This window comes from Pogoniulus pusillus, chromosome 15 (assembly GCF_015220805.1).
Source record: "Pogoniulus pusillus isolate bPogPus1 chromosome 15, bPogPus1.pri, whole genome shotgun sequence".
Classification (NCBI taxonomy): Eukaryota; Metazoa; Chordata; class Aves; order Piciformes; family Lybiidae; genus Pogoniulus; species Pogoniulus pusillus.
Window position 1 is genome coordinate 14,885,825 of NC_087278.1, and position 23,317 is coordinate 14,909,141.

At 43.7% G+C, this 23,317-nt stretch overlaps 1 protein-coding gene across 4 annotated transcripts in view; it reads left to right on the forward strand.

The window, feature by feature from the left end:
* The first annotated feature begins 6,240 nt into the window (after positions 1-6,240).
* KIAA1549 (KIAA1549 ortholog) overlaps positions 6,241-23,317 on the forward strand; it is a 156,519-nt gene continuing 139,442 nt past the window's right edge. For all 4 annotated transcript variants that reach the window (XM_064155473.1, XM_064155474.1, XM_064155477.1 and 1 more), the window contains exon 1: positions 6,241-6,848. In XM_064155473.1, coding sequence (XP_064011543.1) covers positions 6,728-6,848 — 121 coding nt within the window. In that variant the 5' untranslated portion in view covers positions 6,241-6,727. The remainder of the gene's footprint in view (positions 6,849-23,317) is intronic.

Here is a 23,317-nt window from a genome sequence, read left to right on the forward strand (position 1 = left end):
GTATTACATACTTGATGAGAAGCAAGAGAACTGCAAAGTACTTTCATTTTCTAAGGGGGTCTAATTTCACACCTTCCCTTCCAGCAAAACCTGGGTAACAAGATGAAATGAGCACTTCCACAAAGAGCCTTCTGAGGATGCCTTTTTGTCTGTCACTGCAGTGTGGGTGCACATTTCCACTACTGAAGTTGCAACTTCCAAATGTCTTCACAGGTGTGATTGGGTATGAGTTCTTTTCCAAAATGTTGCAAGTTTTTTACACCTCTTACATCCTTCACAAAACAAGCTCTCAGTGTCCAGGTGGAGCCTATCACCATTAATCTAATCATACTTTCCACAGCCGCTGTTTTTTTTTTGCATTCTCAGTCTTGCCTTAGCGATAAATCAGTGCAGCTGTCAAGGTAATGGAAAGCTCACTAATGCCAAAAGCTTCCTGGTCTGTATGCAATGGGAAGTCATTCAACAGTAAGTAAATAACCTTTGTGAGCCACACTTAACAAAGATTACTTTACTCCCTCCTTTAAGCAGAGGGAGCTAATATGTTGATTCATACTACCAAAGACCACAGTGGAGCGCCATAAGGAAGAGAGTTTCTTGCCTCCCAACACAGTTACTTCTTGTGATGAATGCATTTACAGGATGCAGAGTAAAATGTAGCTAAAATTAAAGCTAGCTTCACTTTGTGAGTGACAGTGAAGCCTGAGAACCACAGATTTCAGCCTGTATTAATGCCCTGCCAAAATCTGCTGCATTTCTTTGGACTTCTGTTTCAGTGGAATCTTTGTGTTTTGGTTTTGTTTGTTCATTTTTTTTTGCTTGTTTGGGGAGGTTTAGTTAGTTTGTTTTCAGTATTGTTGTAAACAACTGTCATTTCTGACTTAAGATACTTGTTAGAAGCATGTAAGGTGGTTGGTGGTTTTTTTTTCTGTTCCAAATGGAAAGGGAAAACACAGCCTCTACCACAAACCTCAGCATGTCATTCCTTCAAGGGATGAAGTTCTTGCTGGCTGTTATGCAGAACCGTTCATCTATGCCTCTGCAGCACGTGAAAAGGATCAGAGAGATGGGGAAGATTCATGGACACAGACTGAAGAAGTCCTGAGGAAGTCATGAGAGAAGTACAGGCTTAGGTGTGCTTGAAGCTGTAACCTTAGAACCTGTCCTTTGTCAGGACATATTCTTGCTGCACTTGTAAATTTCTGGTAGATGAGAAGTATACTGAAGAAATAACTGAAGGCTATATAAAGGATAGCAGCTCTGCAGAGAAGGACTTGGGAGTACTGTTGGATGAAAAGCTGCACATGAGCCAACAATGTCCACTTGCAGCCCAGGCCAAGTGAGTCTTGCATTAAAAGAAGCATTGACAGCAGTTTGAGGGAGGTGATTGTTCCCCTCCACTCTACTCTCATGAGACACCATCTGGAGTTTTGCACTCATCTCTGGAGCTCATGGCACAAGACAACCATGGACCTGTTTCACTGAGTCCAGAGGAGGGACACAAAAATTGTTAGAGGTATAGACAACCTCTCCTATGAAGACAGGTTGAGAGAGATTGGGTTGTTGAACCTGGAGAAGAGAAGACTCTGGGGAAGACTTTTTGGCAGTCTTTCAGTATTTAAAGGGGGCATACGGGAAAGATAAGGACAGACTTTTTAGCAAGGCCTGTTACAGTAGGACAAGGGATACCCTTGACTTAAACTAAAAGTGGGGATTTGAAATAAATATAAGGAATATATGTTTTTGACAATGAGAGTGGCAAAACACTGTCACAGGTTGTCCAGAGAGGTGACAGAAGTCCCTTCATTGGAAACACTCAGGGTCAGGTTGACATAGGCTCTGAGCAGTCTGATCCAACTTAAGGTCATAGAATCATAAAATGGTTTAGATTGGAAATGACCTCAAAGATCATCTAGTTCCAACACCCTGCCATAGGCAGGGACACCTCCCACTGGAAAAGGCCACTCAAAGCCTCATCCAAGCTAGCCTTGAACACCTTCAGGGAGGGAGCATCCACAACCTTCCTGGGCAACTTGTTCTATCCTCACTGTAAAGAACTTCTTCCTAATATCTAGTTTAAATCTACTCTCTTGCAGCTGAAACCCATTACTCCCCATCCTGTCACTACAAGACTTTGTAAAGAGTCCCTCCCCAGCTTTCCTGTAGTCCCTTTCAGACACTGGAAGGCCACTCCAAGGTTTCCTCAAAGCCTTCTCTTCTCCCCGCTGAAGAACCCCAACTCTCATAGCCTGTCCTCACAGGAGAGGTGCTCCAGCCCTCTGATCTTCTTCATGGCCCTCCTGCTCACTGCAGAGGAGTTAAACGAGATGACTTTTTAAGGTCCCTTCCAGCCCAAACAATTCTGTAAGTCCATGACCACGACAAATGGGTGAAGTAAATGTCAATTATGTTGCTACACGCAGTGAGACTTTATAGAAAAAAAGGGGGACTGAGAGGACTCCAAAAAGACTTTAAGGAACTAAATAACAGTACAAAAATACTAAAGTTAACACAATCAACAATCACTACAGGGACAAAGTGCTGTGATTGCAAAAGCACTGCCCAAAAATACAGCCACAGTGAAAGAGGCAGCTAAACAGGAGAGGTTCCTATGTGACTACTCAAATTCTTTCACACTTTCTGGAAAACAGCAGACCAAACAGAAGCTGTTCAATATCTTTCTTGATGATCTGGATGAGAGGATTGAGTCCAGCATCAGTAAGTTTGCAGATGACACCAAGCTAGGAGCAGTTGGAGGGTAGGAGAGCCCTGCAGAGGCACCTTGACAGGCTGGATGGGTGGGCAGAGGCCAATGAGATGAGATTTAACAAGGCTGAGTGCAGGGTTCTGCACTTTAGCCACAACAACCCTAAGCAGCGCTACAGGCTGGGGACAGAGTGGCTGGAGAGGAGCCAGGAAGAAAGGGACCTGGGGATACTGGTAAATAGTAGCTGAACATGAACCAGCAGTGTGTCCAGGTGGCCAAGAGAGCCAATGGCATTCTGGCCTGTATCAGGAACGGTGTAGCCAGTAGAACAAGGGAGGTTATTCTTCCCCTGTACTCAGCACTGGTCAGGCCACATCTTGAGTACTGTGTCCAGTTCTGGGCTCCTTAATTCAAGAGAGATGTTGAGATACTGGATTGTGTCCAGAGAAGGGTGATGAAGCTGTTTAGAGGCCTGAAACACAAACCCTATGAAGAGAGGCTGAGGGAGCTGGGGTTGTTTAGCCTGGAGAAGAGGAGGCTCAGGGCAGATCTCACTGATGTCTGCAACTACATAAAGGGAGGCTGTAGCCAGGTGGGAGTTGGTCTCTTCTCCCAGGCAACCAGCAACAGAACAAGGGGACACAGTCTCAATTCGTGCTGGGGGAGGTCTAGGCTGGATGTTAGAAGGAAGTTTTCACAGAGAGAGTGATTTGCCATTGGAATGGGCTGCCCAGGGAGATGGTGGAGTTGCCATTGCTGGAGGTGTTAAAAAAAAAGCCTGGATGAGCCCTATACAGTCAACTAGCCATGGTGTAGTTGACTGGCTAGGGCTGGGTGCTAGGTTGGACTGGATGATCTTGGAGGTCTCTTCCAACCTGGTTGATTCTGTGATTCTATGGTATGGTAGCTAAAGAGACCAAATAGAAGCTAAACAGGTAGCTGCTGCACAACTCTTCTTTCAATACTGGTTGTTACTTAACAACAGTAGTGTAATTTGGAGGTATCTGGTGGAATGTGTGAAATTGCAAGGGAATAGAGAATATGAGATCAAACGTGACAGTTCTTAAATTAGCCCAGGAAGTGGGAGAATAACATAAATACCAGTTTGGTTTCAACAGACAGAAACTGGGGAATGTGAACCTAAACAATACAGGAAGATTATTTTTGTGAACTTAACTCTGGGAACTGGAGCAGGAAATCGTGTTAGCCGAGACAGTGAATGAGCTAGCAGTTGCTGTGGATGTCGTTATGGGTAACATCTCAGAAATGTGAGAGAAGAAGTCTCACACTTTAGTCTGCAAAGTTACCTCTGGATCTTGGTGAGACAAATTATCTACAAGCAATCTGAAACGTACTACAGGCAGCCTTACTGCTCTATTACTAGAGGCACTGTTAGGAGGAGGATTTATCTTCCAGCCACCCAGATGATAGGCAGCATCTGAAATATATTTTGAAACTAAGTATTTCAAGGGTCTTAACTGCCAAAGCTCCCACTGATTCTGGAGCAGGGATGGATTCCTATTCACTTATCAAGTATTCCAAGGGCTGGCTTATTAAAAAGAAAACTGCATTTTGCAAACAGAAAGGATATGTAATTGCACACTCCAATGCCAAATACAGGTGCACATTACTGCTTAGGGAGGGAGAAGGTGTAATGGAATGGAGTGTGGTTTAAGCTGTTGCTGGCCACTGTTTAGCCTGCACTGCCAATCTGCAAAAGAGGTTGGGAAGGACAACAGAAACTGAGAACCATGATAGCAAAGAAGTCCCTGACATGCCATGTATTCACAGATGTTTGATACATAGCTATATAAAACAGGCTAGAGTATCTTCTGAGCTGAGATGTTCTCAGGGAAAATAGGGGGAGAAAAATCAGCTGCTTTTTCCTAATGGCTTCTGGAAAGCAGAAATCTCTCTCTTTTTTTTTTTTTTTTTTTTTTTAAGTGAATAAAGAGGAATAGCAAAGAAATACTTCTCTCTGCAAGCAATTGAATGTAATAGAAACAATCCTTAGGCCCTGATTTATTTGCTCAGGTATAAAAGCCCCCAAAAGGTGGCTGTTCTGCAAGTTTTTCTGCATTTGTTTTTTTGCTAGATGTTTCAGAAACTCATGTGGTTTTGTCCCACTGTGCTCTCCCTTTTGCAATGTTTAACAACTTTGTACGGGATATTACAGCTTTTAGTTTAAGACACAGGTCGTTATCTTCCATAAAATCTTCTGTGCACCATCTCTCCACTGTATAAAATGCAAGAAAATTGTACTGTACTGACTGAGACTTTGACAATGAAAGTGTAGGTCTTGTGCTAGAAGGCCTGAAACACTCATGGCAGTGAATGTCTTTGATACTTCCCCGAAGGCAGGACACCCATGGACTTTTTTACTTCAAAAACAACTAACCTAAAACCAATAGGTTTTTCAGATTTCACACCCTCCCCTAATTTACCATGTCTACATTGAGCTGATCTTATCTGGTCAATTTCAGCTTTGCCTGTTTACACTGTCGAGAATTTGCCAAGGTTTACCTTCCTTTGCTGTGTAATACTAACTTCTGACGTGCCTTGTGTGATGTATAGCTAAAACTCATGGGTATTGCTTTATTTCCCTGTGTCAGCAAAATCAATCCTTTGCTCCTTCCATCCTTCTCTGGGAGTGCCATTTGTCTGTTGTGGCTGATGCGCACTGAGAACAGCGTTAGACAGTCCCCTGATGCACTGTTAGGCAGATATACTACAAGTGCAGCTGGAAAATAGGTGAGCCCAGCTCTACTTTCCAGTGAGACCTTTTCCCAGCTGTTACTGGTACTTCCAGGTGACAGCTGGACGCGTCTGTGCTCCTGAGCTGGGGGTCAGAAAGAGACCTGCTATGAAAGCACTCCCTTGGTCTTTGTGCCTGCTATCCCCCGTAGCCACAGAAATATGCTGCTAGGTAGCAAAGCCCTCATGGCTGCGCCTTCTCTTTTGGCGCTTGGACACTATTGTTCCAGTTCCCAAACCCCTGCGCACAGCCTGCGGAAAGCAAGCGCCTGTCCCCGGCCATCACTAGCTAGCGGCCTCCTAGCTTCGCTCCCCGACACAGCACTGAGGACACAAGGCTGCCCCACGCAAACCAGCGGTGAGCCCGGGGCTGTCCCGCTCACGGAGCAGGTACCGTGCGCCCCCGACGACCCAACGGGGCCCTCCTCACTTCCTGCTGGCGCCGGTTCCGCCCCTTCCTGGGGTGCGCGTGCAGCGGGGCGAGGCGTGAGCACGCGACGGGTCACTGCCGACCAGAGCCGGTGCCGCGGGAAGGAGGCGGCCGGCGGCACGACGACAAACGGCGCTGCCCCGCCGGACGGACACCGGCAGGGGCGGGGCCTGATGGCGCCGCTCCGCCCCGTCCCTCACACCTCCCCCCGGGGAGAGGGGCGGGGACCTTGGCTCCTCCCTACCGCCCCCGCCCGCTGGTGGAGGAGGGGGCGGGGCAGGCGCGCCCCCGCGCAGAGGCGGACGCCAGGGTGCGCGCAGGTGGCGGGCGGCCCCGCTGCGCTCGCCGCCGCGGGTCGGTCTCTGCCGGGGTTGGCGCGTTGCCGGCGGGGAGGGAGGCGGGCAGCCAGCCACCCAGCCAGTGGTGGGTGGCCGGTTCGGAGCTGCTGCCGTCTCCCACGTGAAGGGCTGTAGTCGTCCAGGCCAGCGCCGCGGCCGGCCGAGGAACCCCGCTGCCCTGCAGCGTGGGGGCTTTCCCTCCGCCTCCCCGCCCGGGGCTAGAGCCCAGCCTTTCGCGTGTCCTGTAAAGGCGTCGCTACCCCGCTCCCGCCCCTCGCTTCTGGGAGGTGGCTGGTGCCGCGGCGTTGTCCCCGTGAATACTGCTCGCGGGTGGGCGTGGGGGGCAGCTACTGCGGCCTCCCGCCCCCGGGCGTCCCAGCCCCACCGGCAGTGGATGCGCCCGGGAGGAGCCGCCAAGCCCGCCCAGCCCCTTCAACCCGCAGAGGGGACGCGGGGCGCCGCGATGACTTGACGCCGGGCCGCGGCGTGCCGTGCCGTGCCATGGAGAGGATGACACGCTTCGTGGTGGCCTCGGCGGCCGCGGCGCGGTGGCATCCGGCGCTGCCCGCCCTACTGCCGCTGCTGCTCGCCGTGCCGGCGCTGCGGGGCTCGCCCACCACAGGTAAGAGAAACAAAGGGGGGCCCACGGGGCCAGTCTGGCCGCCGCAGGTGTGCCGGGCTGGGGCCGTGCCTTGAGGTGGGGCTCGGCCGCTGCTGCCGAGAGCAGCCGTCGCCGGTGTCGGCTAGCGGGCGCGTGGGGAGGGAGGCAGCGCCGGTAACAATGCGGCGGGGCCGGCGGGCGGGGGCCGGCTCTGCACGCTGTGCTGTTGGGCTGCTCCGCCAGAAAACGCGCGCATTGTTCGCAGCCAAACCGCGTCCCTTCTGGCGTGGAGCCCTCGGCAGCCCCGAACCGCGGGGAAGGGACCGTTGGGAAACGAAGGAGAGAACCGGTGTGGGGAGGGACGTTGGCAGCAGTTATGCCCCCGACCTCTCGGGGCACCCGGTGTTCAGGTCGTGTGGCGTGTCTGTGCGAGCCAGCCAGCGCCTGGAGTTGTTGTGCCTGTGGCTCCCGGAGTGTGCGGGGCGTTTGGGGGTACTGTGTGTCAGGCGCTGGCAGCACCTGCGGAGCGCAGGGTAGCCCGGTTGTCCATCGCCTTGCAAGTTGGGAAGTGTCAGAGCCCCTCGGAACGCATAATGCTGCTTTCCAAGCACAGACACGAGATTGACTTGTGTGTGTAGAGAACTCTTTGGGCTTTAGAGGGTGATGTATTTAGTAGATATTTCAGAGTAGCCAGGAATCAGTGAGCCCTTTTTTCCTATCTCTCTAGTGACTCTAGGTATCCAAATTAGTCTGTAGTTAAGCAGATAGTTTAATCACAAAAATGTCTCATTTGGTTCTGCTCCCATAGCACTTACTGCTTCATCTTTAACATTTGCTTTAAAAAAATGCTACAATTGCCATTTCATAGGAAGGGGCATTTCTGATGTAACTATAAGTTTGCCTTTTGGTAGATAAAAAGTATAAAGTAATAAGTTTTTATCAACATCAATAAGTTGTTGATAAGTGGTGAGAAGTGGTAAGAACCTACATTAGCCTGTTTCGTTAAACGGACCAAAAATTGTTGACTCACTTATTTAAACACGAGATTTGAGGTGATTATCATCGGGTGCTTAGGAAGCCTTGCTGTTATGAAACATGCTTATCTTTTTAATAATGCTTTATTTCCACTTCAGAAAGTACTTCATGTTTTGCTGGACTGATTAGCTTTTGGGGGAAGTTATGCTCTGCTTCAGCTACCTTAGTAGCCAACAAGAGATGTTCTATTCCCATCCTGTATGACAGCTGATGATTTCTTGCAAGCTTCAGGGATTCTTTTTCTAAAATATAACAGGTTTTGCATGCAAATAGGAGAAAGCAAAGCACTAAGTTCTTAAGTTGGAGATTTGCTTGGGTTTTCTTCCTCTTGGAGATTAGTGGAATGGCTAGGCTTCTTTTTCTAAGTTTTCATGGTAAGTCAGAGAAAGCTTTTGTTTAATTGTTTATCTAATACTTATTAGTCCTTGATTAAACATTGCCATGGATTTCTGTAAACTTTTGTGTGATTGCTGTGCATTCTTGTATAACTGAAGAACAGCAGCAGGAATGTTATGTAACTTAGCCAGTGTTTGGCCTGCTGGAAGGGAGCACGGGGAGACAGCAGATCTTGTCCAAAGCCTTGGTTTCATGCTCAGTCTAGGGAAGGAGCCTTCCAAGCTGTTTCACTTTGTGAATCCTCTACATTTTTCTTTCAACTGGATGTGTGAATCATGTACAATGAACTTCGGCAAGCTAAGAGCAAGCTTGCTCTTCAGACAGTGCTTTTCATAGACAATTCAGGAATGATCTATTGATTGCTGAGATTTAAAAACAGTAAGTTTCAGAGAACAAGAATAGTTTTTGTTTTTGTTAGATGAAATGCTTTATTTAAAATCAGGATAGGTGTCCAGTTTCTCTGTCTTGGGCCCATAATGTTTAAAAAATCAGGACACACCCTCTATCTCAGTATTTTCTTTCACCTTGAAATGTTTTAATAGTATAATGGGTGGTATGAAATAGATGAGATGTGTATCTGTCATATTAGTAGGCTTGGACAACATTCCCTTAATTGCTTAACAGATTTACAATTCCCTGAGTTACCTCCTTTGGGAGCAGTTCATTCACTTTTCAGTGCCATTTGGTTTTGACCAGTGTAGGAACAGAAAGTACAAACTCTTACGTCTTTGAGTTATACAGAAGAAGTATACAGTAAGAGTGGAATGGCTGTTAGAGTCACTTGCTTGCAGTTGAAATAGCAAAGCAAATGTCAGTACTTAAGATAATTTCGTAGTAAATCAACTTTGGTTTTGGAATGCTTGATCCAGCTCCCACTGAATTCGCATGTTGCTGAATCAGGGCTTCAGCTCCCACAATTAAGCAGATGCTGAACTCTTCATACGTGGGCAGACTGCTAGTGTGCGAAAGGCAGGTATACGTTTGAGCATCTCTGTGAACTGTGGCTTTGGTCAGGCTCTGTGAATGTCTTGCTATTCAGCCCAGGCTGTGTTTTTTGCCTTTGTTCCATTGCATAATCTGTGCGACTCCTGCACTGACAATCAGGAGAATTTATCTTGTCTTGCTGCACTGTTTTCATGGGAGAGAGGAGAACTATGTGCCAGACTCACAGGATTCTGCAGTGAAATTTCCTCAGAGACTTTCTAGGACCAAAGACAGTTGTGGGGGCCAGGCAAGAAATCAGATGTAGCTGTCTTATGGGACAGTTTCAGGATATTGTTTATTCAACTTAATTGCATGAGCATGTTGCAGACACTTGAGTTGGCATCACGTCTCCTGTGGCCAGTTCAGCTTGTCAAACTTGCTTCCAGTTCATTTTCACAGGAGACCCATATGGTTGAAGGATTCCTTTTAAGACTGCTATCTGCTATGCTTGCTTTATTTATGTCAGTCTTGTGTCTACAACCTATGTTTGTAGTCTTACCGGAGGAAATGTATTTTTTGTTTCCATGTTTCTTCAAGAAGTTAGAATGCTAAACAAACTAGTGGACAGTGCAGCTTTTTGTTCTGTTGTGTCTGTTTTGGGTGATGTTTGTTTCCTGTCAAAGTGAAGTCTTAAATTTCTGATTCAGGGCTGGGACTTGAAATATAGCATGGCTTTGACAAAGTGGGCTTGAATGGCTTTGACCTGCCTTGGCTAATACATTTTAGGTACTGGACAGATTAAAGAGCAATGGTTCTTTCTGAAGCACAAATCTGTTCCAAAATGACTTAAGAAGCCACTGATTGTGGTAAGTGGCAGATTCTGACAACCTAGTTCTTATTTCTCAATTCAGAATGTGTGCGCGTGTGTAGGAGTTGCTTGGGAAAGAGGTGAAGCACAATAGACTTCTTAATAATGCAGTCTTACTTCAGCTGTGGGAGACATGGCTTTCCTTCATTTGAAAGTAAATCTGTTTATGGCTGATGTCCTAAACTACCAGAAGTGTCCAGCCTTGCCTGTTGTGGCATACGGTATGAATAACACTGATTGTGCAAGAGTTACGATGAACGATGTCCTTAACTACCAGTGTGTCTCCAGCCTGCTCTATTGTGGCATACCGTATGAATAACACTAATTGGCTAAAAGTTATTAAATAGATTGTGTTGTGGGAACCTATGTGAAAGTAAAAAGCTGTAAGGAAACATTACAAGCTGTTTCTTGAACTTTTTCTTAGAACCCCAAAGTCAAGTCAAATGGCAACACTGAATGAACAATGTAGACTTCATTTATTTCTTTGGGTCATGTGTAAGAATCACATTTTCAGAGGCCTTAGCAATAGTACCCAAAAAGGAGAATTTCTGGGGAGGGGAGGGAACTTAGAGAAGTAAAATTAAATACTGTATTGTAATGTAAGTTGTGTGGTCAGCCAAAATGCTGGCCTTCCCTATTCCAACATGCAATTCTAGCCTATATGGCTGGTTTTGTACTCTGGGGTTATGCTGTATGACTACTTTTTTTTTTAAATCTCTTTAAAGGGCATATATTTCTGTGCTTTAGTGCATGATAAACATGTGAGCTCAATAACGAATTTGATTGACTCTCTCTATATGTGCTGTGTTTTCAGCTGTTGATGTTATTGGAGACAGCTGTTTTGGAAGATGAAGGGAAAACTTCTTTAAAGAGCAATGGATTAGTGGTGTCTTCCGATGCGTGAGATGGGGAAAAGATACATCTGATTGTTAGTACTTGCATCACTGATTACATTAATTTAATGGCATATAAAATGCACAGGATAAATACCAAAAAATATTAGACTGGTCTGATTGTGCCAGCTCTTGTTACAGCTGCAAGATGTTATAAGATGCTTGTAACAAGTATCAATTTTTTTTGCAGTGGAGTTAAGAACAAACAACTGTTTCAGTTGAAATTTTTATAAATTGCACATTTTGCTGTGTAGCCTTTTTTTTCCCCCTATACAGAACGTCAGTTGAAAGAGTTTAACTACTTTTGAGGTTGAGGCAAGTGGAAAACAATGGTTTCTGCTTTGAATTTTGCAAGATTCTTTTCTGAACCACTTTTATGCTGTGGAGCATGCAGTTAAACTTTGGCAAATTATGTCTGCTCTGAAGGGGATATTTTCTCTGCTGCTGCTTTGAAAGTGATTTCTTTCAAAAGCTTGTAACAACCAAATTTAAATTTAGGCACACATGACTGTGATAGAGATGATGCATTGTTTTTTCTTTGCTAAAACTTGGATACAGCCTATATTCTCATGGAACCTCACCTACCTGTTAATTGTCAACCAGGGACCTGAACAGATCTACTAAGTATGCTTCTCATAGCCCGAAATGGTAATGGGAATGGTTGGACTTCTTTACGAAAGAAAGTCTGAACTGCTCCAGAAAAGGGACTGGATTGAGCTTTGTGACTGAGAACTGGCACCTACCTGCCTTGTGTTTAAGGATATGTGTGTGCTATGTAATGAAGTGCTTCACTTCTTTTAGAGAAACTCAGGGATCTACCTTGTAGCATGACATTGTGTGGTGGTACTTGATTGCATTAGGCCCAAGAGGGAAAACCAGAGAGAAGTGTCTCTTAGAAGGAGCTAGTATGTGACTTGGACTTAGTTAAGCAGTAGGAGTAAGAAGAATCTGTGAATCTTTTCAATCACTGTTCTGGTTGTTGATTAGACGTGTGGAGTTGTAGGAGTAGAAGGGGAAAAGAGATGCAAATTGCAGCAGGGTTTCTGAGATGGGAGAAACTGGAACTGACAGAGCACAAGGACTCGGAGGCAAAACATTAGCCTAGGAGTAGGAAATAGATCTGTGGATCACAAAAACTGCAGTGGAGAAATTAATCCTAGAAGTAGTGCAGCCTGGTAGTAAGATAAGCACACAAGGAAACACAGACACTGTTTAAAAAAAGGAAGATAAACTTCTGAAAAAGAATTGGAAGTAGAGATGGTAAAGGATGGGACAAGACTAGAAGAGACGTGGCTAAAAGTATCAAGCTTGAATTTAGCAACAGGGAAGCATCTGCCTGCTGCTCTGGGACACCTTCTCTAGAATTTGGCACAGAACTCTGGACTCTGGAGTGTTGGCCCTCTTCTCCTGTCAGCCAGAAGCATGGCAATCTGCCGCTACTCTTTGAACATTTCATGGATGTGCACATTTCAGCCTTGTGACACAAGTATTTTCCAGAGAATGTTCTAAAAAGTGGAAGATCTCCTCTGCAGAAATTTTAGTGGCATATGAATACTGCAAAGGCAAGTCCCATCAAGTTGGAAATATTGACATTACAGTAATCTGTGCATTTTAAACTTCTGTGCCTGTAAGTTATGGTACAGCTATACCCACATGATCGACAAACTGTATGTCCATATGGACAGTGTTTACAGCTGTGCAGACACCTGCACACAAATATCTCCAAATACACATACCCACATGCAGACAGGACTCTTATCATGTTCAGTGTACAAAGCTGACTGTGCTTTGAGAAGAATCATAGAACGGTTTAGGATGGAAGGAACCTCAGACATCATCCACTTCCAACCCTCCATCATAGGCAGGGACACCTCCCACTAGAACAGGTCACTCAAGGCCTCATCCAACCTGGCCTTGAATACCTCCAGGGAAGGAGCATTCACAGCCTCCCTGGGCAACCTGTTCCAGTGTCTCACCACCCTCACTGGAAAGAACTTCTTCTTAACATCTATTTTGAATCTCCCCTCTTCCAGTATAAACCCATTACCCCTCATCTTGTCATTACAAGACCTTGTAAATGGTCCCTCTCCAGCCTTTCTGTAGGTCCCCTTCAGATACTGGAAGGCCACTCCAGGGTCTCCTCTAAGTCTTCTCCAGGCTGAAGAGCCCCAACTCTTGTAGCCTGTCCTCATAGCAGAGCTGCTCCAGCCCTCTGAGCATCTTCATGGCCCTCCTCTGGACTGGCTCCAACAGTTCCATGTCCTTCTTGTGTTGGGGGCTCCAGAACTGCACACAGTGCTCCAGGTGGGGTCTGATGAGAGCAGAGTAAAAGGGGAGAATCCCCTCCCTGGCCCTGCTGGCCACACTTCTCTTGATGCAGCCCAGCACAGTGTTGCTGTCTGGGCTGTACTCACGCTGCTGGCTCATGTTGAGCTTTTCATCAACCCAGACCCCCCAGGTCATTTGCCTCAGGGCTGCTCTCAGCCATTCACCACCCAGCTTGTATTCAACAAGGCCAAGTGTAAGGACCTTACACTTGGCCTTGTTGAATTTCGTGAGGTTGGCCTTGTCCCACCTCTGCAGCCTGTCCAGGTCCCTCTGGATGGCATCCCTGCCCTCTAGCAAGTTGACTGTGCCACACAGGTTGGTGTCATTTGCAAACTTGCAGAGGGTGCACTTGATTCCTGTGTCCATGTTGCTGACAAAGATGTTAAACAGCACTGCTGCCAGCACTGACCCCTGAGGGATGCCACTTGTCACTGGTCTCCAGGTGGACACTGTGCCCTTGATCACCACTCTCTGCATGCAACCATCCAGCCAATTCCTTATCCAGCAGTGCTCCACACATCCAGTCTGTGTTTTTCCAGTTTGGTGACCAGGATGTCTCGTGGGACAGAGTCAAATGCCTTACTTAGGTCCAGGTAGATGATGTTGGTTGCTCTTCCCTTGTCCACTGTTGCTGTGACTTCATCATAAAAAGCCACCAAGTTTGTCAGGCATGATTTGCCCTTGGTGAAGCCATTGCTGGTTACCACCAATCATCTCTGCTTTGTTTTTTTCAATTGCCTTAGCAGAGCCTTCAGGAGGATCTGTGCCATGCTCTTGCCAGGCACAGAGGTGAGACTGACTGGTCTGTAGTTCCCAGGATCATCTTTTTTTCCCTTCTTGAAGATGGGTATTATGTTTGCCCTTTTCCAGTCAGCAGGATCTTCACCAGTCTGCCATGACATTTCAGATATGATGGACAGTGGTTTAGCAGTGGAGAAATGGATGTTGGATAGCAAATGAAGTCGTAGGACTCTAGATCCTTTTGTAGGAGGTATTTGAAGGTATGAAATTATTAGGTGCAGGACGGGAAAGTTTGAATAAAGGCTTCACTGTTGATGTAATTAAATGCTGTCCTGGACAATTAGATTGTGGTGTTGCTGCAGAGTTTCAGTGATTTGAGCAAGTTGTTTAAACCAAGCTTCCCACAGGTGGTCACTAGCTGTGCGTTCCTCAGTTATTAGATGGGAGAACTCTGAGATCTGTGTTGCAGAATTGTGGAGTGTTTGCAGCTGCCTAAGAAGTCAAGAGGCTCTGTCCATGAATAGATGTTGTGTCTCTAATTCTAAATACTCATTAATGTTTGAGATTAGGCACTTGGAATTTGGCCTTGTGTCTTAGTTTCACTATTTGTAAAATATGGCTTAGATGTAAATCCTTGTTTGAATTTTCAAAATAGTATAAAATGCTCAGGTGCAGTAACAGTGAGCACAAAAAGAAGTTCCTCAGAAAGCCAAAGACTTTCTAATGAAAAGAAAGTGCATGATTAACTAGTCTTGAATCCAGAGAATTGTAAGAAATCAGTTATTTGAAAGTAATAATGGCTGTGTAACAGTATGCACTTACCATATTACAGCTTTTATAGATGGGAAGAGGTACTATACTGTATCAAAGTATAGTAGGGTTTTGTTGTGGTTTTCTTTCATGTGTGTCTTTGCTTGGGGTTGGTTTGGTGGTTTTTTCCCCCTTGTTTTTTAGTTATCTGATTAAAAGGTAGTTTATGGTTGTTTATTGCTCACAGTTGCAGCCTACATCCTCTACTTGCTTGTTCTTAACATAGAAGCTGTGTTCTAATATTTCTTAGTTATCTTCCATTCTCTCAGATTTACAGTGGCTTCACTTCTATGAGTTCTCTTTATAGAACTTCAAATTGGCTTTAGCCATCTGGTGGAAGTAGTGTGTCTGGTTTTGTGGTTTGATCATAGGTAAGAGGCTAAAATTCTCCAGCAAATAAGGGGGAGAGAAGGAGGGAGGAATGCTGAAAACATAGTAAAAGAGCCTGAAAATCCAGATGCATTTCAGTAAGGAGTATGCATAATTGTGTCATAGTCAAGGGGCTGAAGACCTGCACAGCGGTAGAACAGGGAACAGGCAATTCAGTGGTGCTGTATGAAGGGATCTGCTGTTTTATGTGGATCACAAACAAGATGTGATTCAACAGGATCACAGTGGTGCTGCATGTCATGAACACATGGCTTACAATCTCTAGCATATCCTGGGTAATAACATGTTCATTCTCTTCTCTGGCTGGAATGCTGTGGCTAGTATGGCGCCTTGTCCTTCAAGAAGGAGGCTACTGGAGATAGTTCATACAACAGAAGTATTGGATCTGTCTAATCCAGAATGAAAAACCACAAGTACACGGGAGCTTGTTCAAACATATAAAAGATAAATGCAACGTTTGATAAGAGTAACAAGCATCTGTTTACATTGAAGGAAAAGAAGTAAAATACTTGAATTGCAGTGGGCAAGACAGGCTTTCTAACTGCTGGCCTTTCTAATGGGGGGGATAATGAAACCCCAAAATAACATGGTTTGGGGCAACAATGTAATCTGCTGCTGGAGTTTTCACAACAGCTTGTATCATGATCTAACAGAAGTGGACTGCAACAGCGATTCCACCAGTGTGTAAAAGGATGGAGTAGACGATCTACTGAGGCATTTTGCAATTATGTTTTTGTGAGATGCCACAAACAGTGAAATTTATGTGCAGACTGCAACATTAGCACCAGCATCTGTTTATCACTTAAACTTTTGGTGTGCTGCTCAAGTGAAGAAGCAATCTGTGGTTGTATGGTTAAGTAATGTATGAATGTTTATTTAGAGAAAAGCTGAATTAGTGTTTCATAGGCAGCCATAGTAGTTATACTTTCTAACTTTTGGGTGATTTGGCTCAATAGCTTTAATTTTTTAAAGAATGTTTTGTAGTCCTTGCTATAGTGACTTGGTAATAGCATGTGGGAGGAGCGTGGCAATTTTTAAAGTTAGTCTCTATGCAAGTTCAGATTCTTAAGCATTTTATAGTACTGCCTAGATTATCACTGAGAGGGCAGGTGTGGATGTAATTCAGCTGAACTACTAACATTTGTGTGTCTAACAGGTGGGATAGAAAAGAGAGACAGTGCTCAAAACACTGTGGTGCAAGATAATTGGGAGACTGAGTAAGAAATAGCGCTAGACCAAATCCTTCGGTTGGCTGCATTGTCCATACTGCTGGCCAGTGCAGCACAGGTGAAGGACCTGTGGAAGATGCAAAACTTCTGTTCCTTAGGAGCTGAGAGACCTGGTGACTGGGAAGTGGCTAGTTTCCTGAACAGAGTGGCAACCACTGGCACTGATGTCCTGGCCAGAGCTGTGCTCTTGGTAGCCTTCCCTCAGGTATATGCAGCACTTCCCAGTTCTTCAGTGACTGCATCCTAACAAGGTTTTTCTGGACAGATAAGAAAACTGGGAGCTATCTTTGTGCTCTTTATTGGAAATCAGTTGGTATAGCAGAATGAGAGAGAAAGAATAGGGGCTGTAATCAGGAGGCTACTGAAATAAAGAACAGCAAACCTAACATTAGGGACTGGGGCTACTGTAAGAGTGAGTTAAGATAGAAATACGGATTAGAGTATTGAAAGTGGAAGGCTTAGCAGAGAAGTGATGTGGTAAGAAAGGTGCTGCTTGATATTAAGATTTTCGTGGTGCTCACGTATTTGATTTGAGCGTGCTCACTTTAGAGTTTGTCCTAGAGCTATGTGGAAGAAGCTGATGCACTTGCAGAGGGCATTTTCTAAAGTGGTACCAGGACACAGTCCCTGGTAAGGTACATTTGGGAACTACTAGTGCACCTGAAAATAAGTGATCACATATGACAGGTAGACAATACAAGTAAAGGTGTTTTTTCTCTAAGTAATATTCATACAATTCACCAATTTCCTTCCCCCCCCCCCCAGCACCTTTTTTTTCCTTAATTTCTTAATTCACACCATTTTGGTCTGAATTTCCTTTGGTCTGAATTGAGTGTTTTCATACTGCATAAGAAAATCTGAGTGGCATAATTTCTTACATGAGACGAAGAGTGTCTTATTGTTTGCTCCCCAGCCAATAGAGTATGGAACTAATTTGTGGATACTCTCTAAGTGAAAGTTCTTTCCTCATGTATAGACAATTGTTTCATACTGCAGGGTGGTTCAGGGACAGTTTATTCTCCTTTTAGTTGGATGTGAACTCAGTTAAGTGTTGACCCTGTCTCACCTATTCCTCTGGCCTGTACTTCTGTTGTAAATAAACTCTACCTCATCAGATCGCAGTGAGCGCTGCGCAACCACAAAACCACAGTGAGTTACTTCAGCAGTGTTTGGAGACCAAGCTCCAGGCGTTTATATGGCACACCCCTCTGGGCTAGTATCGCGTTACTTCTTGATTAGAAGGAAGATGGTGTTTTGCCTGCACTGGATTCTGAGTAGGTAACTTCTCCAGTGAATGTATGTGTTCCAAACTGGAGCTAGTGCTGAATTAGGACTAACTTGTGCGATACCCTGGGATAGAAATTGTGTGTCACAGAACAAAATCTGATCTAGAGCAGAAATCTGGTTTTAAGATGTTTTCAATTAGAGGCTGACAGCAATCTTACTTCCTGTCCTTATGTTGAAAGATGAAACAGATTTGGGCTTTCAGCCATTGACATTCAATTTTTTAGAAGATGTAATTTGTTCCACTCTGAAAGAACAACAGCAAAAAAGTTTGTTCTTTGTCTTTCTGGATTGCATGTGCTTTTTATAGTAACTTGGTTTTAAAAAATAAGTGTAAATGCTGATCAGCATAGTAATCAAGAAATATTTTACCCAATGTTAGTACAAGCAAGGAAGTTTCAAGGAAAGTATGTTTACTTTGTTTTCTTCTGTGAGTAGGTACTTCACTGCTTCTACTGCAGGCAGGTTCTTAAAACTGTGAAAATTGTCAGATGGATTAGGATAGCTAAGGAATGTGAAATGAATGTAAATCCATTTTGCTTCTTTTAAAATTGACTAGATTCCAAGCAGACAGTGTCACTTGAAAGAATAATCTTCTTAAAATCCTGGGAGCATTAGAAACAAAACCGAACATAGTTTCTGTACTGGAGTGTTAATTCTTATGGTTCTTTAGCATTTACTTATTTGGTGTGAAGTTTTTTAAGCATTGAAGTCAGGTGAACATAGTCCTAGAAATCATAAAATCAGAGAGATTCTTTAAGATTTACTTAACATTCAAATTACTTTTTTAATGTATCTCTTGAATGAGCAACAACCATGATGAAAACATGTTACTTGATATGTGAGATAGCACTGACAGTTTAGCATGGTTGTGTTATTTTATATTTGGAAATAAAATATACCCTTGAAAGACAGAATGCAACTTTTTTGTTATGTCATATATTCAGCATAAATATCCATGTACAGTTCTGGAGCCTTCAACACAAGAAGGACATCAGACTGTTGGAGTGAGTCCAGAGGAGGGTTGCGAAGATGCTCAGAGGGCTGGAGGACCTCTCCTATGAGGATAGGCTATGAGAGCTGGGGCTCCTCAGTGTGGAGGGGAGAGGCTGCTTGTTGTGACCTTCCAGTATCTGAAGGTGGCCTACAGGAGGGCTGGGGAGGGACTATTTATAAGGTCTCAAAATGACAGGATGAGAGGTAATGGGTTTACACACAGGTTGCCCAGGGAGGTTGTGGACGCTCCCTCCCTGGAGGTGCTCAAGGCCAGGTTGGATGAGGCCTTGAGTGACCTGTTCCAGTGGTAGGTGTCCCTGCCTACAATGGGGGGTTGGAAGTGGATGTTCTTTGAGGCCCCTAGAATCATTTTATGATTTTAGGTTGTTTAGGTAAGTCTTACCTGCAGTACTTTTCCTCATTCTTAAATAGTAACAACCTTGGAGGTCATATCTAAAACTTGCTTTCTGTAACTACATTCCAACTAAATAGCTTTCTAGAGAATTAAAAAAAGCAAAATAATATAATTTACATTTTCCATGTGCTGGTGTGGGAGTGAATATGCTTTATGAAGGCCAGTATTTTGATTTGACTGAATACTGCAGAGTTCCTACTTCCATTTCTCATACATCAGAAGTTACATTTCTAATGAATTAGTGGACTTAGTTTTTATGAAGACAAATCACTGATTTTAGTTTTGAGAGAGTTGGGGAGGAAAAAAGAAACTTTCATGAGTAGAATGAAAGCAGCAAATTAAGTAAAATGATGACTGTTGGCATTCTTCTGCATGTTTAAGATCAATCCTTGTGGATTGCTTTATTTGGAGAGGGACAGGTGAAAAGCACCTGTGCATGTTAAATATAGTTTGTCATAGGCAGTCTGAGCAGCCACCCAAACCAGCAGGTGTTTATGTGGAACATGTATCTAAGCTCAGGCATGCAGTGCTGCTTTGTGCTGAGAATGCATTAGCATGTGGATATTTTGCTTTGGCTTTGTTTGTTTTCATTTCGTTTTATTTCATCTTGGGGAGTGAGGGAAGGTTTCGCATTAGATTGTTTATTTTCATGGTTGAAGTATGCAAGAGGGCTGAAGGCTATCTGCACAGGCACGGCTGTATGAATTTGTCAGACTTTAGTTGGGAGCTCTGCTTCAAGTTTTATAGCTGTCGTGCTCACCTTGGGAGCTACATTATACAGTCATCTGATAGCAGTTTAGTCTGGTAATGCTACAGTGCCTTTGTTACGTGTTTTTCATTATAATATGAAGGAGCATGAATGCTGTCAGAAGGGAAAAAAGTAGAATAGGGAGCTGTGGGAAGTTGACAAGATGGGGAACCTCAATGATCCAAACTCCCATTAGATAAGCTATCTTCATATCTTGAATGTGATAACTTGCTTATGGTTCGTTTTGTCTGGAAAGTTTGTGAGGCTTGTTGATGCTTCCTGAATTGTTACTGCAGTGTAAGAGAGACAGCATTGCTGCATCCTTTCTAATTTCAGAGGCTGGATTCTTTTCTACCTTCCTTTTTGAAGGAGCACTGTTGAAACAAGAGTTTCTTCATGGGTTTGTAGAGAGCTTGGGTGAGCCCTTTAGTGACTGCCCCAGTCCTAACTCTTGACACCTGTCTGCAGGTCTGAAGAATTTAGAACTGTTAAATTGCTTTTAAATCTGTTGCCTCAAGCTAGGTTGGAAATATCAAGACAGGAATATAATTTGAAATACCTATATTTAAAATCAATGATTAGGTTGGGGTTTTTTTTGCTGGTTTTCATTCATGAAAGACTATCTAAGACAAGTAGATAAATATTGAAACAGGAATTTACCTTGAAATCTCTATATTGAAAATGAATGGGTTTTTTTTTTGCTGATTTGCATTCATGAAAGAATAAGACAAGTAGTTTAATAGGATATTAAATGTTTTGTGTTCCATAATTAAACTTGTGTTCACAGTCTTTGGGGAACAGGTTGTTTATTCTCAGAGTGCAGGGTTTTTTTGAGAGCTGAAAAGAACGTGGTAGGTTGTGGTTTTTTGTTTGTTGTTAAACACTTCTGTTCTCGCAGAAATTGTTCAGTGGCTGTGTAATTGAGTTAGAGTAGCATGACTTGTGCTGATGTGATTCTGTGTAGTCTGACAGTCATATCAATGGCTTGTTTTCCATCAAAAAAAAAGCCCTTGCAGACCTTCTCATAGCACTCTCTGTGTGTATAGAGAATGGCATCTTTCTGAATAAAAGTCATTCTTTGCTATGTGGGGGATTAATGAAGCAATCAATTTCTATTGTAATTGAGTCAACTCACCAGGTTTTCTTCTCTTTTTACACCTTACAGCACGTGTTACATATATTGAATGAGAAGACACAACAATAATAGTCAAAGCTAGTCTTTTGAGCTCAGCCTTGTTTCATATCAATGTTTTATGTGGTTTATTTGGAATGCTGAATTGTCATAATACATATCTCTTCAGATAAAAGCAGAAGACCAAGAGATTTCACTTTGCAAATATGGTAGCATGGTTTGTTTTATTAAAGACAGTAGCCTTCAAATCCTTTTCTTCCCCTTCTTTCTGCTCTTGGAAGAAAATATTTCTATTGGGTTTAATTCGACCCCCCTGCAAATGTGTCAGTATTCCCTTTTGTACAATCCCCAGCACTTCTCTTACTTCTACCCATGTGTTCTACTGCTGTGTCTCTCTTTCGGAGTGAAAGTTGGAAGAAGTTCCATCTTACCTCCTACTGAAAACTAGGAAAAAAAGTGACTCAATTCTAGCTTTTGTTGAATTTGCACCCTGTGTACTTCTACCAAGCTCTTAGGGAGGAAAGCAGAACTTGTTAGGCATAGGAGGGGGTTTTATTTTGTTGTTGCTGGGGAAGGGAAGGCTTGGAAAAAAGGGAGGAAGAAAGCATCAGTGCAGTCTCTTGCCAGATGTGAATGATTTTTCCCTCTTATGAAGCTGTGTGTTTCTAGTGGGTTTTGTGTTTTTCAGGGCAAAAGTTAATTTCAGATGTTTCTGTTACTTCTCTCTTTATCTTGCCACTTTGGCTTTTTGGATGGTTCTTGCATATGCTGTATTTTTTAAATGTTGCTTTATTGGGATATGTTAACTGATTTGAGCTTGTTTTGTCCTTTAAATGAGATAGTTCTTGAAGCCCTAACTTATTTTAACTCAGTTACTTACTAGTAATTTTTATGACTGCTGCTCTTTCTGGAAGCTTCTGAAAGGAAAGTAGACCTTTGTACTTTTAAGTAGATCAGCTCTTACGATTACATAATAAACCCTTTTTATTTAAGGAAATATATGATGATTGAATTGGAATGTTACCTTGGTTCTCAATCACACTATACTTCGTGTGCAAAGTTTAAGCTGCATAATTTGTTGAGATAAAGAATTGCCACTGTTACAACTGACAGGTTTTGAGAACCAGTGTTCTTGCTAATGCAGTTTAGTAGGGCTCTATAACCTTTTTTACAGTTGATGCTTTCTGATTTAGGACTGGCTTCAGTGCTCACCCTAGCATCAAATGATTTACTGTTTAGCCACCACATGAGCACTTCAGTTCCCTTCACACTGTTTTTGCACACATTCTGCCCGCACAGCCTCAGGCCCAGAGCTTTGCCAAGGCTTCCCTCATCTGCCTGCTTCCCTGTGCAACAGCTGTGTTCCTGCTTTGTGCTGTGCAGGCCCAGAGAACTAGTTGGAGTACTGGATAAACTAGTATTGCTATTGCATTTTTGACCATCTTATTTCTTTATGCTATATCAGCTAGAAAACCACTTTGTAATTAAACCTGTATTACTATGTGTGCTGAACAAGCCCTTACTATAAATTCATTCCAGTCTAATGAGCTATGATTGTCTATAAGGGCAGCAGATGCATTCTTGGGCATTCTAAGGTTGATGCACAACATATTCAGAGCTCTTTGAGATGTTAACTCAGCAAGTTAGGCTGTGCAAGACCGTGTGAAGAGCAAGAAAATGTTGGGAGTTAAATTTTGAGTGCCCCAATGTGAAATGGTAAATGTTAAGCATGTGACTGAAATTGGGTTGTGAAGTATCTGTGATGCATTATGCTGCCTACACGCTGAAGAGTTGCTGCTTTAGGTGTTTGCTGTATTATACAAGAAAGTGAGATTCCAATTAGTGGACTTCAGTATTAAGTAGTGGAAACACCCATTTTCTTGCCTGATTCAACATTATCATGTGAGAGACAATGTTCAAAGACACTGGTGGCCAGCACCAGAGACAAATATTTTGTAGTGAACACAGCCATCAATTCCAGTAGGCTTTTGCAAAATTTTATGAGTGTTAACTTGCTGGCAGCTACAGCTTTCCTGTGAGCAGAAGAGGTAAGATAATAGTGTTGTGTTGCCTTCCATAGCAGGAGGCAGTAGAAATGTCGATGAGTGGCACGATGGCATGTCAGTTCTCAGCCCTTCCTGAGGGAAGCTGGGCAGAGACAAAAACGTGCATGGTAAGAAGTAAGTGCAGGAGCCTTTCTCTTCCTAAATGTTGTGGTGCTGTGACAGGTTTGGAGGAGAAAAGAGTACCAAAATATTTTGGAGAAAAATATAAGCCAACATGTTTCCCATTATGGAGTAA